At 36.4% G+C, this 24,041-nt stretch overlaps 1 protein-coding gene across 7 annotated transcripts in view; it reads right to left on the minus strand.

Annotated features, from left to right (window-relative positions):
• Positions 1 to 24,041, minus strand: part of EPC1 (enhancer of polycomb homolog 1) — a 54,262-nt gene that overhangs the window by 1,447 nt on the left and 28,774 nt on the right. The window contains exons 2-15 of one of the 7 annotated variants that reach the window (XM_049798689.1): positions 22,325 to 22,484; positions 20,414 to 20,559; positions 20,122 to 20,328; positions 19,594 to 19,742; positions 18,065 to 18,221; positions 16,505 to 16,681; positions 16,310 to 16,399; positions 16,076 to 16,224; positions 14,423 to 14,775; positions 8,888 to 8,971; positions 2,337 to 2,455; positions 2,169 to 2,255; positions 1,394 to 1,535; positions 911 to 1,277 (exon numbers count right to left, since the gene is read on the minus strand). In XM_049798689.1, the coding sequence (XP_049654646.1) occupies positions 911 to 1,277; positions 1,394 to 1,535; positions 2,169 to 2,255; positions 2,337 to 2,455; positions 8,888 to 8,971; positions 14,423 to 14,775; positions 16,076 to 16,224; positions 16,310 to 16,399; positions 16,505 to 16,681; positions 18,065 to 18,221; positions 19,594 to 19,742; positions 20,122 to 20,328; positions 20,414 to 20,559; positions 22,325 to 22,484 (2,387 nt within the window). Of the gene's footprint in view, positions 1 to 910; positions 1,278 to 1,393; positions 1,536 to 2,168; positions 2,288 to 2,336; positions 2,456 to 8,845; positions 8,972 to 14,422; positions 14,776 to 16,075; positions 16,225 to 16,309; positions 16,400 to 16,504; positions 16,682 to 18,064; positions 18,222 to 19,593; positions 19,743 to 20,121; positions 20,329 to 20,413; positions 20,560 to 22,324; positions 22,485 to 24,041 lie in introns of those variants that run through there. The other 6 variants (XM_049798688.1, XM_049798690.1, XM_049798691.1 and 3 more) reach the window with 6 other exon arrangements.

Below are 24,041 nucleotides of genomic sequence, written 5' to 3' on the forward strand. Positions count from 1 at the left end.
CTGGAGAGCTGTTAAAATGTAGCAAAGGCATTAAATTGAAAAGCATAAAGACCTAGACATGAAATACATTCATCTTACATTTCCATATTTATTGTGTGCTTAACTCCCAGCAATGACTACTTTGAACACTTGCCACGCTGTAAAACCTCCCCACAAATCACCACATCATACAGGAAACAAAAACGGGCGTTCTAAGCATCAAAATTTGTGATCAAGTAATAAAAAACGTGCAATAAAAGAAGTTGCTGATGAAGTCACTAGTTACACAATCTGAAATTATCAGGAAACGCTGAACTGACTTCCTGTTTAACCTATTTTAATTCATCTTCTAGCCAAGTATCTTAATTTCTGTTGTCTTCATTAGTTTAAGAATAGTAATTTACAAATGAAAATGGTTATTATGCCTAAAGAACATGACAAATACTTTTCTCAAATTAAGATACACAAAATATAATACAACCTCTGAAGTCTTCTGCAGTGTTCACATTATAGAAACATCTTTGAATGCAGCTGGACCTACTCTACCCTACATGCGTTCCTCGCAGACTTGTTTTTAAGGACAGACACACACTTAATTTTGGAATAGTTCAGCCTTCACGTAGAACCCACGAGCCAAAAACCGTACACTACAGTGGAGAATTTTTATATGGCATAGTACTAATAGATCATAAACTTCACTTTTGAGCTAACACTTATTTTTTATTTAGTGGCTAGCAGAACATCCTGGAAAACTATCAGTATAAAAGTCTGTCTATTCTTGTATTCCTCCCCCGGTATCCCTTTTTGACCACCATTGTACACAATGTTAATTTAAAGCACTCTGATCTAATACAACTGTTCTTATTTGCCATAAATATATTTATAAAGCAAAATAAAGACTGGAAAACATAAGCAGATGTAAAAAACCTACCTTGGTACTGCATCCACAGAGGATGAAGCTGGAACCTTGGGCACCTGACAGTTTGTCGCTGCAGCCAGCTTTAAGGCAGATGATGGAACAGCACTTAAAGTCCTAGGTATATGTCGTGCATTGAGTGTGGTAATAGAGTTTACAGTGGCAACTGATGAGGGTACAGTTAATCGAATGTTGTTCCCAATCAGAACCTGAGTTGTTGCAGAATTGGCAGCAGTTACTTGGTGACTCAGTGCACTGTGGGAACTTGAAGTCTGCGTTATATTTGAAGGCTGTAACAAGGCTGAACCTGCTGTTGATGATGAACTTGTATGGACAAGTGCTGTAGGTGTAGTACTACTGAGGTGTAAGCCCTTGTACACTCCTGCAAAAGAAAAACAAAGCAGTAAGCTCATTTTTCAGAAAGTACTCAACTCCAGACAGACATATTTCCACTGTACAAATCAAGACGCAATCAAATTCTGTTGAACAGCTGCATACCTGAGGCTTGAAGAATGCCATTCACCCCAATTCCAAGCACCACATCATCCTTCATTTTGAATCCCATCAGTTGTTCTGATGTAACCAAAGCTGAAGCAGCAAATTGAGCACTAACAGAATCCAGTGTCTTGGAAACAAAACCCTAAAAAGAACAATGGTGGCAAATATATGTGATTGAGGCTTCCAAAAGTCAGTACTCTCCCCATTTTAAAGCTACACACAAACTAGTAAAACAGAAATCAATACATGTAAATCAGAACTGCAGCCCAGTCATTCTCTCAGACCAAACTGTCAGCATTTGGTACAACTAGTTAAAATCTGAACTGTGATTTTTTTACATGCACTTTTAGCTCCATTATAACAATGGAGAAGAAAATCCCCACTATTTAAAATACAAAGAAACTTATTTCCAAAGTTCTATGGAATAACATTGTTTCACAGGTCAACTTGTTTTCATGAAATTCCAAACCCAATTCAGAGACTCGGAGGTTCAGATTGCAAACAACCTCTGAACCTTTTTGTGTCTGTCACCACTGTAACCGCTACACATTTATGAATATTAGACACTTCCACAGCTGTATGGAGGACATATTTAGGAGTTAGCTTTAGTTATTAACTAAAAATCCTGCTCTAAAAATCCCCCACTATCAAGAGGATAATGACATGGCTGGAGATCTCTGCAATTCATATTTCTAAGGCTTTGAAAATTTCATTAATTGACTGACCCATCTTTTTTTTGTTAAGAGGGAGCAGAGGCAATGCCTGCCACACTCACCTGCGGTGTCCCTTCTAAACACTTTACAGAATGGCTATGATGTAGATTCAGGCGAAAGCCACTTTCCTGTTGGTTAGTTTCAAGGTTCTATGGCAACAGTTGACAATTAGAGATGAACCCTGGTGGGAAACAATGAGGGATAAATCATAGCACAGACAAATCCCTCACCTGTGATGTGTTGGCAGAGGAATTACTATTTGCTTGCTGTTGATGAATTTGTGCAAGCTGCTGTTTCTGCATTAGTGCCAGTTGCTGTTGATGTTGCTGGTATTGTTCGGCTGTAAATGCTGAACAAAATATAAAACGAGAAAATACTATATCAAAATATGTAGGTTTTGTGTATATAAACACATCTATTTTATAATGCTAAAAAAATAATAATACACCACAGCAAGTTCCTAAGAGCCTTAATGTACCTTTATGGCAAAAAGGCTATCATCCTCCTAGAAATTTTTGTTCAAATTAAGCCTTCCCTTTTTAAGCTGTTTTTTAGTATATAGGCTTTAATTGCTCTGCTTCATTTAGCTCAAGATACCAAAAAGGGATGGGGAGGAGGGAACCAGAACACAATCAAACCCACCAAAACCCCTCTAATAACTGATTAAAAAGAAATTACAGGTAGCAATGGCATCACTGTTTTCATTTTTTAAAACTACAGTATCTGCATTATTAGTAAAGTAGGTTTATATGCAAAACTTGGGAACTGCATGCTTTCAGCCCTCACAGATAGCATTCTGAAGGCAGGGAGTACCTAAAATTAAGATTTATGTTTAAGTTTAGTTGAAAACATTAATTGGGCATGCTTACAACTCTGCAGGCTATCATAATACAGTATTTTTGTTGTTTTTAATCACACGTGTACAAGCAACTCCATCAATACCGAATTTGATAGAACTACATCCTTCTCTCCAAAATCTCTGAAAGGTGATCCAGTAGTGAATATATCACAAGTCGACTAGAATTTTATCCAGCTAGCTCATAAGTATAAAAATGACAAAAACCAGTGTTATTCATACAGACTCACAAGGAGATGCCCAATGGTGCAGGGGTGGGGAGTCAACATTGGTTAACTCTGTAAAAAGTTATGATTTTTTTTTTTTTTTTAATTTACATTTCCAAAATGAAAGTAAGTCTCAGTTTTCAATTTAAAACTGAATCAAGGCTGGAATGTGAATCCCCTTGCAAATTCAGTCTAGGATACACCTTTCAGATTTTTCCTTCAATTTTATCTTCAGATTGTACAGATGCTCCCAAGTAAGCGCTGTAAATAGTATTCATACTTCAAGAATGCAGTGGAAGTTCAGTTCTGGGGAAGTTCACTACTGTTTGGCAACAAATCACCATGACACTTGAACCCTGTTCACAAAGTTTTTAAAGGTTTGGGTTTTTTTGTTTTTTTTGTGTTCATCTACCCCTTCAGGCTTGCTTGCCTGAAGAAAATCCATTTCTATCAAAACTATAATCATCTCCTGCTTCTGGATACAACAGGATTCTGAAGAACAATTGTGCCTTATGTATAAAATTGAATAACAAGTTAATACAAATGGCTAACCAAAATAAGAATTAATATTTGGAAACAGAGTAAACACTGCTGAGCATGCATTTTTCCAGTATACTTGTCTTTTTTTTCGTAAAACATTGTTCCAAATCCTTCTATTATGTACTAGAAATAGCACTAATTTATTACCAGCACTTTGTTATCTAAGCACTTGAAGTTGTAAATTTTTATTCAGCTGCTACATTCAGGTTACTAATTTTTTTTTAAAGTAACATTCTTCAGCAAGCAGGGATGTAGCACTTGTTTATATTGCCATAAGTGGCATTACTTTCCAATACTCTTAGAGTTGTATCTCACTTTGACTTGCTTCATTTCTTCAATGTTTTAAAGTTATTCCTAGGGGAATAGCTTAGTCGTAACAACACCCTTACTAAAAAAAAATCCAGACTAGAATTCATAGACCAAATATTCAGAAGTTGGCTGTTTAAATTTTATATAAAATTTAAGGTTTTTTTCTACTTTATATAAACTAAAAGCTCTTTAGATAGTTTTTTTTTTTTTTTTAAACTTGTCACCTAACACAGAAGTTGTTGGAGCAAGAAAATTTTAGCACACAGATTAGCATGTAGAAAGCTGATCAGCAGTAGCAGAGGGGGGAAAAAAATGGACGTACTGTCCTGGTACTGATAGATATTTCATTTATATTGATCAGTTAGTAGTGACTTATTAATTGTATGTTTTTTTAAAAACCCTAAAATTTAGGATCACTATGGTTTAGCCAACATAGTGCCAGTGATACTGAAGGTTCCATGTATTAGTAAGGTATTGTATTCTACGGTATGACACTGTAAATATATTGCTTAGTAACAGGCTGTATAAGTGATGTAAATAAAGACAACTCACAGACTGACAGAGGAAAATGGGCAAAAAAAGGGTATCTTATACCACCATCTTTGACTGAATTAAGATTAACATTTCCACCATCATAACCATCTCACTTTCGTCCATTTGAGTAAGTAAAAGTTAAGTTTCAGTTTTCAACCTTTAGGTACCTTTTAGATTTAAGCTATAAAATAGAGTTGTTTTAAGCACAGTTACGTATGTTGCTTTAACCAACTCCAAAATACTGGCTTTTTAAAAAAAACAGTAAATAAAGTTTATTGAGACAACCTGTGTTTGTTTAGGATAGTCATTATTTAGGACAAGTCTTTAAGTGCTCCCCCTTCTTTCTGGAAGCAACATTTAGAAGAACTGTATTTTTCCAACAGTGCATCAGTACATTTCTTTGTAAGTAGCCTGTGACTCTTACAGCTATAAGTTTCCCACCACAATGAAAACAGTTATAGAGCTGTAAAAAAGTAAACAAGTGACAGAACCACCCACTATGACCACCACCCTCAAGTACATCCAAACTGCTTCTCTTACTTCTGCTCAAATATCCAAATGCACTTAGAAATACCGCCTTGAAAATGCAATGGAAATGGCTATTTACCTGCCATATCTTAAAATGCACTCAAGAACATTTCACTTCAGGTTTTTCAATTTAGGTTAAAACATTCTTTTTGCTGCTTCCCTTCTTAAAGGTAAAAGTCTACTAGACGTTTCAAAATACTATTTGCAATACCATCAGAGATTTACTGTGAGATTTGAATTAATCAGTTGCATCCAGTTTAGAAACGCAACACTGCCCATAAATGACTGCTGCAAGCTACAGCCTCCTAAAATAATCTGATTGATACTCCCTTTTCCATTCCACAGTGTATGCAGATACGCTCATGTACCAGAAGAGGTTATAGATTATAATTACATAAACTAGCTCTTCCCTCTGCATGCTAAAGAAGCACAACATCGAAGGTTTTATTGAAAACATTACTGCTACTGAGAACTATCCAAACCAAAATTAATCATTATTTCTTTTGAAGACCTGCGAACTAGGATAGCATGCTTACTGCTCTTCTGTTAAAAGCCACCATGTATTTTGGTAATGCTGTCACTAAGTTTCTTCCCCTCCTGCTCTCAGAGTACAATCTACATTACATTTCAATTGAAAAAAATAAGCCTATTGATTGTGATATGAGTTGCTTCTGAAAAATGTCATTCCCACACACAAAAAATGTTTGTACTTACTTTACGTGGAAGTACTTCCACCTATTTAACCTTACGTATTAATTTTCTGTGGCACACAACTGTGACTGGAATTGGGGAAGGCTTTCTGGGGAAATCACACATATGCTCAGCACAGTGAAGTCACAGGGGTACTGACTGTGCCTCTACATCTGCAGGCACAGTCCTAAACTTCTTAAAGAGCTAGTCTAAGTTCAGCTGTCTTTTTTTAAAAAGCAATTCAAGTAGAATGCACTGCAGACCATAAAAATGTAGCCACTATTAATGGGTTAAATATATGGCTTGCAGAGGTTATTTTTTTCTTGCCTGCAAAGCTAGCATAGGTGCAATTGCACAGGTGACAAACTTAATATCTTGTTAACAGTGTCCCTAAGAACTTTCTTCCAGAAATTTTATTACCTCTTCTCATTTTTACTCTAAAGAAGAGAAAGGGCACAGCTGAGAATTTTTCATCTGTATCACAGAAAAATGCCAAACGTAGAAGTAGCAAAAATGAATGTCATTTTCTTTTGTGTCATACGCTGCTCTTTATCTGCCTGGAAAAAACCAGCATCTAAGTAAGAAGCAAGCCCAGACCTTTTCCTTACGCTTAAATCAGCAACCACATTTCTGGTAACTCAGAAGAGTACTGCTACACAAAGCTACACAAAGTTACATATTCCTTATACTACTGAAGGCCTTCAAGGCTTTAAAAAAAGCAAAAACAAAAAACCCCAAACATTAGTAAAGCAACAGACCACTGAACAACAGCTTCAAATTAAAAAAAGGGACAAAACATAACATTCAATGGTTGAAGACAGCACATGAGATCTTAAAACAGATTCTTGCTTCAGCAGCTCTAGACAAGAGTGTAGTGTTTATAGACTCTTCTCAAACAGCATGCTAGGGCCACAGTGGTATGGTTCCATCATACAGTAATGACCATTTTAATACTATAGAATTTACTGAATTGGGCAGTAACAAAACATCCAGTTTCATTCACTACACAGAATCCAGTGAGGGGTGGAAGTGGGAGTACCTCAACCACCACTACTGATACACTATAAGAAAAACATGAAACTATCTTTCATAGCTAAAAATCGTACCTTCCCTCAAAACTTACACACACTTTCCAAGATGCTTTCAGTAATTTATGCAAGTCATCTGACTCCTTAAGATAACCTAACCCAACTCCTTTCCTAACTTTAAACATTAGGAACCTTCAAGGCACAACCCTACCTGGAGTTATCCACATCTCAAGATAGTTGTCAGAAGACAAGTAGCTCAAGTTTTACTGAGACTAGGCTTTTACTCATTTGTTTGCAGCATACTGTTTTGAATTGGAACAATTAAAACTCAGTATGCTTCTGAATTGTTTCTGGTAGAATTCCGAATCAAGTTACAATATTTCAGTTGAGACAACCTTCAGGATTTTAAGTCAGTGCATCATGTTATGCTGTTATCCTCTTCATAACAGCTTGGGACAATGCCTCCACCTCTTCTGCAACTATATTAGTGCTATACTTTGGCAGCAAGAGAAATGTTTTCTGCCTTACAGACTGCATAAAGGAATAGAAGGTAGAAGAAGAAACTTCAGGACTTTGCAGCTACCAATACAAGTAAAGAAACATTGTACATTACTGAGACTGACTGAGGGGATAAACGACTGCTTAGTATCACCTTAGCGACAGCCACAAATGTGCAATAACCCAAATTTTCAAAACCACTACACTATGAATATGTTTACTACAATCATTTACATGAATATAAGCACAATATTTGTAAGCTTTGGGGTAATTATATATCATTTTTTTGCTCAAGTTAAGCCACTGAATAATATGTTTCAATTGGATGATTCTGCTTACATATCTACCAAATTCTGCGGCATGCTGATACTCAACAGGTACTGTTTTCTGCAGCACAGAGTAACAGTGATGCTGTCAATGGACTTCTCAAGGATCCATAGTTCTCACCAGTTTTATACTGCAATATAAAACTATTTTTACAGTGCTAATTAGTTTTACCACATTATTTAAGATGTAGGAGCCTTACAATGCTGCAGCTTATGTTTAGCTTCTCTGAAAAGGTACGCTCTTCCCAGAATTGGCTGAAACCAGTAAGGAGAGGGCCTAGCTGTGGAATCTGTATGAACAGATTGGTCTTTGTATGGTAAACAGGCACAGCCTTCCTCCTGACTACCGCTGCAAATTTTACTATGAGGTGACTCACTAGCTGTTACTTGGCTTCCCTGAAGTAGCAAAATACAGACTTACCAAAAAAAAAAAAAAAAGACCACAAGAACCAGTTTCCTAAACACTAGGAAGCACATCCTGGAAAGCAGAAAATGCACATGTAAACTCCTGGTCCCTCTCCTAGCATTCCTTTTAATTTTATGAATGGAAGATGCTCACTAGGTTTGCCAGGGAAGCTTTGTGGAGTAAACACAATGTCCTACCCAGGTAAGTTTTTTGGTTTTGCTTTTTTTGTTTGTTTTAAACAGAGTTTTTAAAAAAATTAATATTGAGAGACTGAAACACTTAATTAAACCTTTCAGCAAATGCTTCAGTCCTGTTAAACATTAAAATAATAAGAATTAGGTATTTAAATTACAGTAACTTAAAAAACCAGTTGCTTCATAACATCGAGTTAAGTATCTGTTCTCATGAGAACAAATGTTCTTTCAGTAGGAAAACTGAAGCATTAAGATTATAAGTTCCAAGAACCTCTCTAAAAATCCATTCAGAGTACTGGATTCCCTCATCCTTCCAGCTGAGGTGATGGCCATTTAAAAAGGCAGTTTGGATCAGGTAACAGAAGAAAGATCACTTCACTAAAGCTTCCAGTTGATAAATCCCATGAACTACAGAACTGCTAAAGTATGTGGAAAGATGATATATCATGTTACAATGTCTTCTTAAGGGAAATACACAAGAGCATCACAACCCTGCTGTACAAGAGAACGATTAGTCGTTACTAATGCCGAAGTGCATGCAAAGCAAACATCATTCACAATACTAAGTAATCCAGAACATCACATTTTTTATCTCTATCTTGTGAGAGATGTTATCTGGCTTACATTGCCTGGTTAAAGATTTTCTACTGTATAGCAAGTTCTCACCAGTGAATTCGGAAGATTGGAGAGACTTAGAGCCATCAGTGTGATTTAGTATTTGATGCACCAGGCCCAAAGATGTTTCACTTTCTGAAAAGAAGTTCAAGATTGATTTTACTTAAACATGGCATTAGACACTATGAGAACATGAATCATTATGCCCTTGATTATTACTACAACAGCTTTATATTTCAGCCCAACAGAACTTAAGTGTGGAATTCCTAACATCAGAACTCCAGACTTAGAAATTATAAACTAGATATAAGATCTATATATGCGTTCCCTACTTGGTAGTGGAAGAAGAGACAGAAAACAATTAATGAGGATTTTTACTAGCTAGAAATGCTTGCTACGCATTTAGATTTGTCTGCCCATCATTCTTAATATGACTTTCCACCAAAATGTCACAGGCCAGTTGGGGTACGCAGTTTAATCCGCAGTTATAAACGTGACTATCCTTGCATGGGATGCAGACAAAGCATAACAGTTTACACAAGCCTAAAGATCCAGCACTTTGGAACAAAGTATTACTCCAACTGGGTTGAAGCTGAATGAGAAAATCCCGTATCATTACAAAGTCTCAAAGTCTCCAGAAGTGCTCAGATGTTTTAGTAAGCATTGACTCTTCCCCCATCCCCAGTCACATTTCCCAGACTAAAGAGGCTTTTCCTTCTAAGAGTTCCTCCTTCAACTAAGCCAACAGCAAACTATAAAAATCTGTTACTCCCAAGGCCATTACTTCTTCAACTAGGATCTCAACATCTCAGCCACAGATGGGCCAAGACTGTTAAGTTCCAATGATAACTGAAAACGGCCATTACAAATGTTGGTATTTTTCATGACCAAGTTTATCCCACGATGTGAAAATAAGCATTTGGAAAAGGGAAAACACTAAACCAGACAGCAGTGTTGAGGCTATTACAGATACAAGGGTTAAATAAAAAGATGTAAACAAAGCCAGTGATGGCATAACAGCAATGAAAAGGTAGGACAAGTCCTACTCTGGTGTGAGGAACTGTGACAAGGATTGAGGAGCTTCCTTCCTGCTTCTTTCCAGGAAAGGTATGCCTCAAGACATGTGTCAGGCATCCTTAACAAGAACATGAAAAAACAGTACAGATCCATCAACCAACATTACAAATTTGGAGATGGAAATGCTAATCACATATTTGGGAAATGAAAGCATAGTTTACCATCCTGCTACACGCCCAAGTGTGCAAACTTGCTTTTAAAAAGCAGATTAAGAGATGCGAAAAGAAGCATCCAAGTTTACTGGGAAAAATGTTATTTCTATGGAATTACCACAGAAAAAGTTACCAAACAGCAAAGCACAACTTGCAGTACATCATCTAAATCTCTAGTTTACAAGAAGATGCAAGGTAAGCCACTCTGGATTCTTTAACTATATCCTGGATGCCTGCAGTTTTTCACATACAGCTAGGTCTACAATCCCAAACATCATAACTCTTCAAGAATTTTCACTAAGGCTCCTGCTAGAATACTTAAGCTTCTTCTTAAAGAATTACAAATTTAGTGAGTAGACTCTAGTTAACTGTTAGCCTCTTTAGTCCTGACATCCTGCAGACTTTCATTTCAAAGTGACCCAGCTTCTGGATGAAGAAGGCAGAAAAGAACAGAGTGCAAGATGATTGCCTGGTCTTACTGTAGAGCCTGGGAACCAGTGATCAAATTTTTCACTAGTGATGGGTATCTCTGGTCTGCCTCCTAACCACAAGACTGCAATGGAATTATACATGCTATGCAGTTTTAAATGTCTCAAAGTTTGTTTACTAAATGCGAGCATCCAAAAATATGAACATAACATATTAAACAGCAAGTCTCCAGCAGGAAGCAGAGCCTCTCTATAATGTGATGCAGTTTGAAGACTAACATTTGCCTGGTAGAACTAGATCAATCAATTAATCTAACAAGAAAGAGTAAATTCCTGGGACACAAATACTTCAGATGAATATTCATGCCTACTGCACTCTCCAGACTTAAGATTACAATTCAGAAATTTGATGAGATTGTCAGCAATACTGGCTCCTTTTCTGAAGTAATTTTGTTGCAGTTTGTTCAGAGTGAATAGCTTCCCCACTGAACAAGTTATTCCTCCACAGGAATCATGCTTTTACACTCTTGCTTGCTTTTTAGTGGTGTTCTGTATAACATATGCCTGAAGATCCTTGAATTAGGTCCTTTTGCAAGAGGGCAAAGGATACTTTTTCGTAATTCTTCAGTAAGATGAAAAGGAATCACCCTTTTCAAAAGCAGTGCTACTTTTCTTGGCCACTTGATCCTGCTGCCAGAGCCTATCCTTCAACACACAAGTCCAATACAAGCCCCGTTTTCAAGTAACTTGTAGGGGATTTTTTTTTTTTAGTGACATCTCTTCTCAGTTTACATGCAAAATCTCAATGCAACAACTTCATATTCCACTGATCTTTTATGCTGAGCACTCTGAAAGCCAGGACCAGAATAACTTGCATTTCTTCAGGGTCAAAGGCACTTAAAAACGTTTATAAAATACCTGGCTCTTTGGGGAAACCTCTCTCTGATCTTCAGGATGAAAAACAATGCTTCCTGTAGCCAGGGAATGGTATGTCACAGCACAGCTTTTATAACGTGTCCTCTGATTAACAGAAAGACCTGAGATACCTTCTCAACTTCACACTTGTGCCAGCCATATATAACAGACTTGAAAAGCAAGGTTTTCCAAAGCAATTTTTCCATGTCAGCAGCATGTTGTCTGGATCATTCAAGCTAGAAAAAGCTCAAGAATTCTCTAAACTTCTTTAACATGGAAACAGACAAAGCTTATCACTTGATGGTGCACAACAAACACAGCAACCTCTGCTGGCCACTACAGAATCTCAGGATGAACTTTATCTTAAGGGTAAGCAATATGGTTTGCCCACAACTCATGGTAGCAGCAAAGGGACAAAAGGATTTTTAAAAATAGAGATGCACTAATAAGTGCTTTCTGGTAAAAAGACCTACTGCCACTTCAAAAACCTAAAACGCAATGAGAAACAAACCTAAAAAATCCACACGCACGACAAACTCCCACCTTTAAAAACATCTAAGAAAAAGGAACAGGAACATTCTACAAGGTTGTAATCTGCAGTAGTGAGTATTAGAAAAACTTTAGTACAGATGTTAGATACTTGATGTTCTTTACAGTATTTGCTACAGAAAGTAAGATGACATAACTCAGCAGCTGCAGCCCCAACTGACATGCACCTGTGAAGAAGTCAAACTCATACGTATGAGACATACAAACACACCTGTAATCTGTGTAGACAATGTGTCTTCAAGAATCCTTTAAGAAACTGAAAAAAGAACACTAGAAAACAGAATGGTACCAAGATGAACTAGACCATATGCTCCTTTCAAATACCTACCCCTAAACAGATGATCATCATTACACCACATATACACAAACTCATACACACCTCCAATGCTACAAGAATCCCAAATAAGATTTTAAATAATTACACAGTACAATCTCCCTGGTTATATTAATAAGTCACTATCCAAAGTATATCTATGTATTTAGACATAAAGTATATCTATGAATATAGATATCTAAAGTGTATCTATGTATACTAAAGTATACTAAAGTATATCTATGAATTTAGACATAGTTATATTTTTATGGAGTATTTCATTCCTGCACCAAACCCTAACAAAAATACGAATCTAAACTCCACAACATTTAAATTTGGAAAAGCTTGGAATACTAACTTAAGTATTTTACACAGATGAGATAAACTATCTGCATAGAATTCCAAGAACAAATGAACGTAACATGCTAGGCACTTACGCATATGCATTACTTTCCCACACAATTCAAAATACACAATTAAAACCTTGTAGAGAACTTATCACCATAAATAACAATTGGATTTAATTCCTAAATGGATGTAAGACCAATATCTTAATAATCTATTTAACAAAAAAAAAGATTTGGGGGGTGGGGGAAGTGGAGGGGGTGTGTTTGTGCACTTATATACACACACCAAGACACATGCTTTACATTCAATTTAAACAGCCAATTTTTCAAGTCTATGTTATTCTCAGATGTAATGTATTGCCCATTACTACTTTATAGTGTATTTATAATTTATTCCTCACACATTAGTTTTGTTTTCACACTAGTAACCTGACTACCATTTTATCACAGTTCAGACTCTGGCCACTAGACAGATCATTCTCTCCTCTGGACTTGGTTTACTCATTTGAAACATTGGAGCAGCAGAATTTAAACACCAAAAGCCGTACTTAGATCACAAGCCAGAAGAATCGTCAGTTTTAGCCCTAATACATTTCTAGCAAGAAGAGTCATAAAAGAGAAAAGAATAAGGGATGGGGGCAAGGACCTACTCTACGACAGCATGGAGAGGAAGCATGAAATAAAGCAGCAGAACAAAGCTGCCCACTAAGTCTAAAAATGTAAGGAGGACAAATTTTCAGAAAACACAAAAAATCCCCAGGTGGTACAGGGAGGAAAGGTACAAAATGTATTGGAAAACAGGAGGATTAAAGTAATCTGATACCAGGGTAACACTCTTCAAGCAAATCTCCAAAACATCCCACAATTTGGGGAGTTTATTAGGTACATGCATCTCTCCCCACACAACTCCTATATTATCCACGTTTTCTAATTTGTTTCCAAAGCCATAATTCAAAATGGCAGGGGAAACATGATTTTAGAGACTCCTTACAAAATGGGGGCCAACTTGTAAAGTTATTTCTTTGCAAAAAACATCACTTTACTTGCTATGAAAGGATAACTTTTAATGTACCGGCTGATCAAAATTCAAGATTTAAGTTACATTCTAACTATGCAAATACCAGTCTCCCAGTGTGACGAACCCAATATAAAGAGATATGCTATCCAATATTTTTCTAATTAAAAAACACCACCTCATCATGTTTTCTTAAGAATCAGGTCCTCAATTCTGTAATTTAGGTTCTGTAAGATATAATCTGCCACTTGCTGACAAGATGTAGAGGTGATTAGTCCAAGAGTTTTGCCAAACATGAGCAGATGCATCAGTGGGGGTGGGCTGGGTATTTTTTGGATGGGAAATGGCATTTAATTTCATGTAAGTTCAAGTAAAAATTCATAATATGCTGGGATTTTAAATGCAAACATTTAAACTAACCATTTCCCACCACCACACCTTGTACTAGAAAAATTTGGAATGTAATATTTATATCAACATTTTTAATTCTAAAAATCCAGATCTGCAGAGTCAGCTTACACCCTACACAATACTGGTTTCTAAGCCTTCATATTTCTAAAATCGTAATTACATATCAAGATAGCATTTGCATAAATTTGAGATGCAGTACACTACTGCTAGCAATAAATACAAATAAACATTGTATGTAGCAAATAAAGAAAGAGAAATGAAGATGGGCTGTTACTATCAAAATAGACAATGATGTAAAGTATGGATGACCTAACGATATTCTGTATTTTCTGAGCCAAGTTTAAAATTTCTAGAAGCAAGTTTGTCAAAATAAACATACCAAAATGTGCTGAACCACTGCTACTTTTACTTTGTATAGAGGTACTGCATGTCTGGGTCCCAGGTTGTGCTGTGCCTGTTCGATTTACACCCCTGTACAATTTCCTACAGGAGAGTTCATCATTGTCACTGTCATGTAGGGAGGGTGTCCGAGGCCTAAAATGCCGCCATCTACATGATTTGATATTGACTAGTATCTGACTGAGGTCTTTTGAGAAAGATTTGTCCGAGGTATTCGTTTCTGAGGTATTGGCAAATTGACTGATTGAAGAGTGTTGTGATGAGGAAAACATTTCCAAATCCAGCTGATGAAATGTGTTATCATAGTCCGAATGCGCTCTGTCTAGTAGCACCCTAAAAACAGGAAAACAATGCAGAATTACACAGTGGCAAGAAAACACCAAGAAAAGTCACCAGTTTGCCATGTATACTTGGGGACAACAAAGGGATAAAAGTAAAAGAAACTACACAAAACTTTCCAGAAGAACCAACACCGCCCCCCCCCCCCCCAACCCCCGACACAGAATGCATTACTATGTATTATTTTACTAAGTAGTACATTCAGGTTTCTCTTCATATTTATATTCTAACTTTTATTGTTTGAACAGCTATGTACATCATCATGTATGTATTAAAACACTGCAACAACATATATATATATTATTATTTTTTTACATCAGGCTGGAAGATGGAGTTCCACAATGCAAAGAAAAAACACTAGAGAATGAAATCACTTAAGTAACTAAAAAGCAATTCAAATGCCCTCCTAAAGTAACTTCAGCTCAAAAGCCTTACTCCTGTATCTACTGAATATACCTACAATCATGCCAATTCAGTGGGGATGTCACACACTAACTTCCAAATCCCCTTGCAAAATCCTAGTAAGAGCCTTCAGCTCCCATTCTGATTTTGTCAATATGCTGATCTGACTGGCTAGTAATAATGAAGAATCTGAAAGCCAAATCATGTTCTTATATTTTTTAAATTAAAATTTAATACCAATGTACCATTTTCTTAAAGACATCACATAATGTTTAAGAAATAGCACTTCTACACTGAACAATTTATAAATTGTTTTTGATAAAGATACTTCAGGCATTTTGCTTCTAAGCAAGTCCTTAATGCTTTGGTATTTTTGACAATGTTTAACAGTTATTGTCACTTCTAAGTATTCCTCCCAAATTCTCCTCTACAACTGGCAAATCACCAAATATGGTCCAAACTCAGAAAAGCATTTTCTGAAAAATGTGATGTTTGCTATTTTTAAATACTACTATTTGAAGACAACTATGCAAATCATTTAAATACAAACCATCAATCACAAGTGAAACCATACATGTATTTTTCACCTCAGAACTTGGGAGTGCCAACAATAAAAAAAAGCCCTCTAGAAACATTTAAGAAAACAGTATTACAGTGGCTTCCACTACTGCAAAATAAAAATGGAGACAATCAGCTAAGGAAACCTGTATCAAATGGAAATATTTAAAAAGTCAACCCCTCTGATGTCTCTGCTTTTATGGGGTTTGGTTTTTTAAAACTTTGCTCTTTTAAAAAGATGTCTTATTGGTTTTTTGTTTGGTTGGGTTTGGGGTCTGGTGGGGATTTTTTTACATTTTATTTTTAAAATCAGCAACAATTATGTAGCACTTACCTTCCACCACGGCCGACCCGTCTTCGTGCAAACCCAATACACCTCTGGGGTACAGTGAGGGTGGTTAAGCAGTATCTGTAACGCACATCTCCTAATCTTCCCTCTTTAGGGCTACTCCATGGCCAGTTGCCAGGTTGGTCTAAATGAGGCTTAAAATAATTTTAAACAATTAAACACAAGATGTTTTCCCACAACGATACTCTGTTTTATGACACATAAGGAAATACTACTTACAGCATAGTACTGACAGCCTGCTTTCCTACGGAAGGCGAAAGGACCATCAGGATCATTTTCTTCCTCAGCCTCCGAAGAACCAGACAAAACCTTTAAAGAGTGGATGGGGGGGTGTATGAGGAGAGATACTAGTAAGTTCATGAGTTTTACGTCTATTCTTTCCTCAAGAGCAGCATAAAACTATAGAGGTCCTACCTGGGAGAGAGGTTCTTCATCCGAACTAGGAAAATCATATTGATTCAAATCTTTAGCATTAAAGACTGGCAGTGCAGCAGGACTTGTCTGTTGAGGAGTAGCAGCAGCAGACGAAGGTAAGACTTTTGGCTTCTTCTCATACTTTCTTTTGGGTCTAATAACATCAGGTTTATCTTGCTGCAAGTTAAAAAAAAGGCAGTGTAAAATTACACAAGCAAATTAGATTAAAACAAGAGTTTTAAAAAAAACTCCTGTGTAAGCAAGCTAAAAAGTGAACTCATCTCTCCACCATCTTGATAGCAATACAAGCAGTCATGTAATGAGTATCTGTATTTAATTTCCAGTAATTGAAACAATTAACAGACAAGGTGGAATCAAGCACTGTTTACTCAATCTGCACTAGATAAAAAACTAGTGGTTAAGGTAACAGTACTACTTTGGAAAACTAGACTAAAAATATATACAATGATCTCCAGGAAGCACCGGGGGGAGGGGGGGAACGATAAAGTGGCTTTGGTGGGCACCTGGCATCCAGCCAAGGTCAATCCACCACACTAACATTTTAAATTAATAGGCATTTATGCAATGTTAGGGAATTACTAAGTACCAAACAACGCTTTAAAGGCAAAAATAGAAGTTAGACTTCTCAAAGATACCTAGAATCTCAGAAAATCCTCTAAAAATTAAACACATTTCCCTATACTATGCAAATCCAAGTGCATTTCCCAAGTCTCCAAGAAACAGATTTCTTTCACCCTGTGAGACACTGCATCGACCCAGCATCATTAACAGGTAAGTACACTCTGGCAATCTCAGTTACAATACTCTACTATCAATGGAACCAATTCAAGCCACTTTGTCAGATTCAGAACAGCCTTTGGACATTCTTCAGTTATAAGAAGCCTTTGTTTAAAATTCAAATTATACCTCAGCATTGCTCCTGTGTTATCTGACCTATTTAATATGCTCAGTTGTTGGCACTGTAGCTATGCTTTGTAAGACAAAAAAATTAAAGCCTGCAGGAAAAAAAGTGCTGATCAGCATTCTAAATCAAACAAGATTATTTGATACTTTACTTAAATACAAACCCAGACAAAGATATACATACAGCATGCTGGGAGTATCAGTGGATCATATTTTAAAAAAACAAAACAAAAAACAACCCTCCAGATTAAAGTTACATGAATTTAGAACAAGATACGGGTTTTACCTCATTAGTCGTACCTTTGTCCAGTATCTAGGTAATAAATACAGTTTTCTTCAGGATATCCTAACTTTATGGACAGTATTAGAGAAAAATGTTGGTATCCCCGAGAATAAGAATACAATTGCATGTGTCCTTTTGTAGTTCGTCTATACTTCCTTTATTTCCATCTTGAGGAAAGCCAGTAGTCTATATGCTATCATCATAACTCCAACAGAACAAAGCATTTTATTCCAATTGCAGCTTTGCTAGTCTATTTCCAGTTTCAAAAAGCTTAATCCTTCTCCCATCCTAAAATGCTGTATCTTGCATACGTGACAGCATGAACTAGTAACTCGGTTACTGACATTACTCACTTTAACTTTAAATTCTTTCAGTTCCATAGCTTCTTGGTGTTTAAAAGGACTGCTGTTAGTCACAGGAATGATGGGAATAGCATAGGTAGGTTTAATTGGCTGCCGCTGTGCCATGACCTCAGACATGATCTCTCCACTGTAGTCACCCAAATTATACCTGCAATCAGAATTATTCTTTTTATTGGTTGGAATGTTTACAATGTATGTCTGGTAAAAAGCTGCACAACAGCTGCAAGACTAGTACTTGCAACTTGGGGTAAAGGGACATCCAGGATGACAGCAAGAAGTACAGAAGTATTGTTCCAGAAAATGGGACTACTAACATGGAAGCTCCATTGAGACAACTAATGCTGACAAATAAATAAAAGGATAACTACCCTGTAAAGCCTGTAAAACATCTCTAAAAGACAATAATGTAAAGGAAAGAAGCAGAAACTGCAAGGAAAGGAGAGGGTTTCCCTCCCCCCTCACTTTGGGACAGGTACCTTTTAAAAATAAACATTTATCACTCAAAAGGTTTTAAACAGGGAAGCAGAGTGCCTTATTCATCAATCCTCTCTTCTATGTTATGGAATAGTTTCACAACAAGCAGCTCCATGAAACATATTACATTTCAAGTCCTGTGGGAACTGCTGAGTTGAAGTGCAGTTTTCCATTCTGAGGGGGGGCATTGAGTCTTTCCTCTATTCAACAGCTTATTTTCTTGACAAAGGTACTGGAAAACCTTTGAGATTTCTTCCCTCTCTTATTTCTAGTGAAAATGGTCAGTGCTTGAAAAAAATGCCACTGGTACAGACATTCGACTTGTCTTCCTAAGAAGCCAGACTAAAAAGTTAGAGCTTTAAAATACTGACTCAAAACATTTGTTTTCAAACCCGGATGCTTAAGCTAGAAAAGTCTATTCAGATTCTAAGTATCAACCTAAACAACAACTCCACACTGCAAATGCGATTCTCCCTTGATTGGGAAAATGACAGTTGACAAAGCAGAGCATTTGGTCTTCAGCACAGCTGACAAACAGTATGTCAAAAGCAGCACTACTTGGACGTGACTCAGAGAATAACATTTTATACTGTACAAAATATTTATTTGTTTTCATTGAGGGTACTAGATCAGGCTTTGCTAAAAAAGAACAGCAATAATGAAAAAGAATGGTAATGATTGGAAATGGCCTTAAAATTAGCTGGGACTTTCTTAAACTATGTATTCAAGTTTAACAAATTTCCAAATGAATTTACCTGAAACTATGACCTCTCTTCCTGTATAGTATATAAAATATATAGATACATTTAAATACACGTACACACATAAAAAACCAATGTAGATTAGTGTGATGGGTCACTTTCCCATAAGCAACTTCCTAACATATTATTTTGCTCTCCATAGCCATTTACAAAAATATGCTATCTTGCAAATGTGAAAGGGTCTAAATACTTATTTTAAAAACTATCACTGTTTTAAGTATGTGTGGGAATCAGAATACAAAGTAGTTTCCAAAGCTTTCTGCAGCAAATTTCAATAAACATTACCTCTTTTCCATAATTTCCAGTGTTAAATGCAGCAACTCTCTCTTGCTTTTTTCCCTCCTCTTTATCATCTCCAGGATGGTTACTGCACGACTCAGATCTCGACGCAGCTTAAGCATCTTCTCATAAGATGCTTCATCATTTTTCCGATTCTGTAGATACATAGTGTATATGTTTCCCCACATCATTTGAATTAAATAATCTGAATTAAGTTCTAAATATTTATGTATATATATAAAAAAAAAATCACACGCTAAAACAGAGAAGCATGTGCATGCTATCAATGAGCTACAGCTTACCAAAACCATAAGTTTAGCAGTAGATTTAGTGAAAAAATAGTGAATACAAACTTTCATTCAGTAGCTGTCCTAAAGTAGTTTCTTTTATGTTTATATCCTTGCAAATTAAAACAAAGCACACCCAACTTCTATTGTTTTATACTACATAGCTGAATAGTTTCTTTATATAAAACTACTTTTTGAAAGGGGGAGAAGGAAGAGGAAAAGCAGAGGGGGGTATTGATCTACTTACTTTTCGTGTCTGCATCTTTTCAGTTCGTCTTCTAAAAGCAACATAAGGGTCATTTGTGCTGGAACCATCTCGCTTCTCTTGTTTCACTGCTGGGATAAGAGAGGGACCTCGACAGTTTTTCCGCTTTTTAATCCAGTACTCATACACTTCTCTGATCAATTCATCATCTTCCTTCAGCAACAGCTTGGCCTCTTGCAGGCTGACTGGCTAAATGCAAAACCCAGCATGTCACTTTCATACAGCAATATATAAAGTGCATATTTCAAATTCTTTATTCAAAGTACCATTGTACCTGCTGCCCGCTGCCCTTTTCTAGTCTGTCTATCATCTCCTCAAATTGCAAAGGAGAGATGTCCATTCTTTTCTTCAACTTATTCACAAAGATCTCATCTTCTGAATCCAAGTCATAATCCGGCTGCTCAGCATCCAAACTAAAAGCTAAATGATACAGTGAAAGTTAGTTTTACTACAGAGATGTTTTGTTCCAAAAGCAGTGTCTGAAGTACACACCAGATTCTTCTGAAGACAAGACCAAAATTATATGTTTGAATGTTGTAGTAATGCTACTTCAAAGTTAGCTACTACTTAATTGAAAAAAATTACACCATTAAAAATCAGGAATGAAAGTTGATATCTATTTGACTATGCTTTTGTGAACCAGTGAAAGCTTACTAGTGGTCAAACCAGCTAGCAGCTTTCTACCTCACTGCTTTCAGTAAGAATTTTTTAGACTGGTCAAAATTTTCAATGCTGTCTAGTATTCTGCAGTTTTATGTATTGTATTATCAACAGTTAAGACTTCAGCCCAAACACACTTCAAAGGTACTTCTACAAAAGTATATGCAGACCGTATTACAGTGACCTTACACATATTCTCATCAATGATCTTTGTGATGTAGACGAGTCAAGCTAAACTGGCCCAGCATGGTCTACCCTATGTAGCAAGGCATCTTCAAACACAAGTAATCTTTTGCAGAACACAAAGAACTGTTGTTTTCCACAATATCCTATGAAAATGCAGTGTTCTGCATTCAAAACAAGAACTCCCTAGTTCTCATGCCTCATGCAAGTTGTTTTAGTTCATAAGAGATACGAATTCCTCTCCAACTACACACTTGGAAACATGTTGTGAAAAGCATCACTTGCTTTTAATAAATAAATAGGTAGAATACAATGCAGCTGAAAAATCACCATTTCAGCTGTAAAACAACTAGATAAGGAAAAGAAGAATGAAAAAGTGTGACCTTAATATCAGCATGGAAGACTGCTAGTATTAATCTCTTCATTTGCTTAGGAGCAGAGGAGCATGCTCTGATCTACCTGATCTTCCAGCTGATCTAGTGGAAGTTGTCCCTGCTCATTGCAGGGGGGATTGAACCAAAAAGGTCCCTTCCAACCTAAACTATTCTATGATTCTAATACTTTAAGCCATCACTGAAGCTCAAACTGATATAGAAGTCTAACATTTAACCAAAGTTAATTAGACATGAGATCCATTTACATAGCACAGACACTACTTTTAGAACTCTACTAATTACACCATGCAACAGAATTCTGCAACAGATTACATTTTTTATAATGTTTTCAAAAGTTATCTGAAGTAACATGGTGCTCACATCAAAGGTCACATCGATACAGGATAGCTGCTATCTTCCCAAAACCAAAATACCAACACATTTGCAAGACATCAGTGATATCAAAAACAACCTACTTTTAGATGTAGAATACTTCCATCCAGGCATAGGCAAATACTACTACTACTGCCATTTCTGCTTGGTTTCCCAACCCACTCTACTGTTGTTTTAACCTGATTAAGCTTCAGGGGACAGGCACTCTGTTTCTTAACTATGTATTATATATTCTCCTCTTCAAGTATATTAGTGTCTGCCTTTGCTAACAAACCTAAATTTCCCCACAACCTGTAACTACAGAGTGTTATAGAGGGCAGAAACAGGCCCTTGAGACTGCTAAATTTAAAGTATTAACATATAGACAAAGACTCAAGAAGGACATCTATCTAATTCTTGATCAAGAACTAAATATACCTCTTCAGTAAGAAGTATGTATTCCTTTACATGTCTGAAAAAAATTCTCAGGAGTCAGTTTTAATGCGAGCTCAATAGACATTTAAGAGTAGTCTCCTGAACTACTACCAAACCAAAGTTCTCAGTGTAGACTTCAATGAATGAGTTACTTTACTTACGCTGTATGTGAATCAGCTGCTTTGGCATTTTAAATTCTCCAGGATATATTGATTCATAGTATGCAATATTACTTTCTGCTTCTGGAACCGGTATAACCATGTTATCCCTCTTCTCTCCATATACTTGTTGTGCTGAGATAGCCCGCTGGAGATGATGTTCCTATAAACAAAAAGAGTCAAGATGAAAATCTTTCAGAGCTCAGACTTTTTAAAGTTGAAGGAAGTCCGTGTCTTTGCAAATGTTCTCATTCCAAATCCCTGAGACCAGACCCAAGAAATCGACAATGCACCCTCGACTCAAAATGCATTCCATAAACCTGAAGGTTTTTCCAGTAGGTGGAGCTCTCCCTCTTACACAAACACACATATCGGTTATTAAACTTAGCGAGTCAAGTTGCACGTTCTTGGCACCCAAGCTACATAAATCTATCTTTATGTACTTCTGGAGAGACACTTAAGATTGATTACACATACAGATTATAAGTAGCTGAAGACAGATATACACTCTGGTATTATTCTGTATTTGCTATGACCATTTATTGCCAGTGATGTCAGAAAACCAGAAAGGACACCTGCCATCATCTCCTATTAGGAAGAGAAAAAACTATTTTTACTCAGACAGATGATGATTCCTAAAGACATTCTCATTTATTGCAATGCTTTCCACTATCCTCCTTTTTCCAATCCTAATCTGTCAAATAAACTTTATTATTAAGCTCTAAACCATGAGGGTGAGAATAATTAACTTTTAAGAAATCTGCAACTGTTTTTCAAGCTTAAAAGTAAGTTAACATTTCTATCTGTTACTACAACCCAAGTAACAGATTAATAACATTACAAATTCTAGTAATTTTCTAGTGCTACTATTCAAATGCACTCCATTTTTCCTGTGGTGCTGTCAAGACAGTAAGTAGTATCAGCAGAGTTCACAGAGTTACCAACAAAACCCTGTGTGGGGTTTTGTTGGTAAAACAAAACCCTGCATAATGGATTACTGACAATGCAACATGGTATTTTCTCCCTACTACCAAAGCTGGTTTCTTAAGTTTCTATACTGTTCCTTCCTAGGTGCTCAGTAAACCAGTGATGCATCAGTCCTGCCTATACAGCTATTAGTGAGATGCTATAAACCAGGTTACTGAAATACTCAAAACAGGAACTGCAGCACAAGGGTGGCAGGGATAGTTGGTTTTAATATTGAAATAAAAACATATCAGTGTTCATCCACATGATCTTAATACATCTTTGTCTGACTGACTTCAATTTACTCCCTCTTCAGTACAATAAAGGCAATTAATATATTCTAAAGTTAAATAAAAAAAATATTCAAGGAAATTCTAAAATAGGATTTATTGTAAACTGCAGTTAGTACAGCCTCAAACTAGTACCTGTTCCAAGGTTTAATTCTGCTGCAAGGACTCATGAGGATTTTAGCCTACCTTTACCTTCAAACAAGCTGCAGAGATCTTACACATCTGTCCCATTAAAAAGTTTCTTCATGAAAAGAGACTAATCATGAGAATACGACATACCATACAGTTGTAAAACTCACTAGACTGATTTTGATCTTCTAGGATTTTTAAGTGCAGACATGTATGTCACCTAGGAGATGTGGCAGCTGAAATTTTCTTGGATATGGTACAAAATAAACTCTTTCCTACCTTTTAGTGAAGCACTGCTGCCAGACACCTCAAATTTGTGTAAACAGTCATAATTC

This window comes from Accipiter gentilis, chromosome 4 (assembly GCF_929443795.1).
Source record: "Accipiter gentilis chromosome 4, bAccGen1.1, whole genome shotgun sequence".
In the NCBI taxonomy this organism is placed as follows: Eukaryota; Metazoa; Chordata; class Aves; order Accipitriformes; family Accipitridae; genus Astur; species Astur gentilis.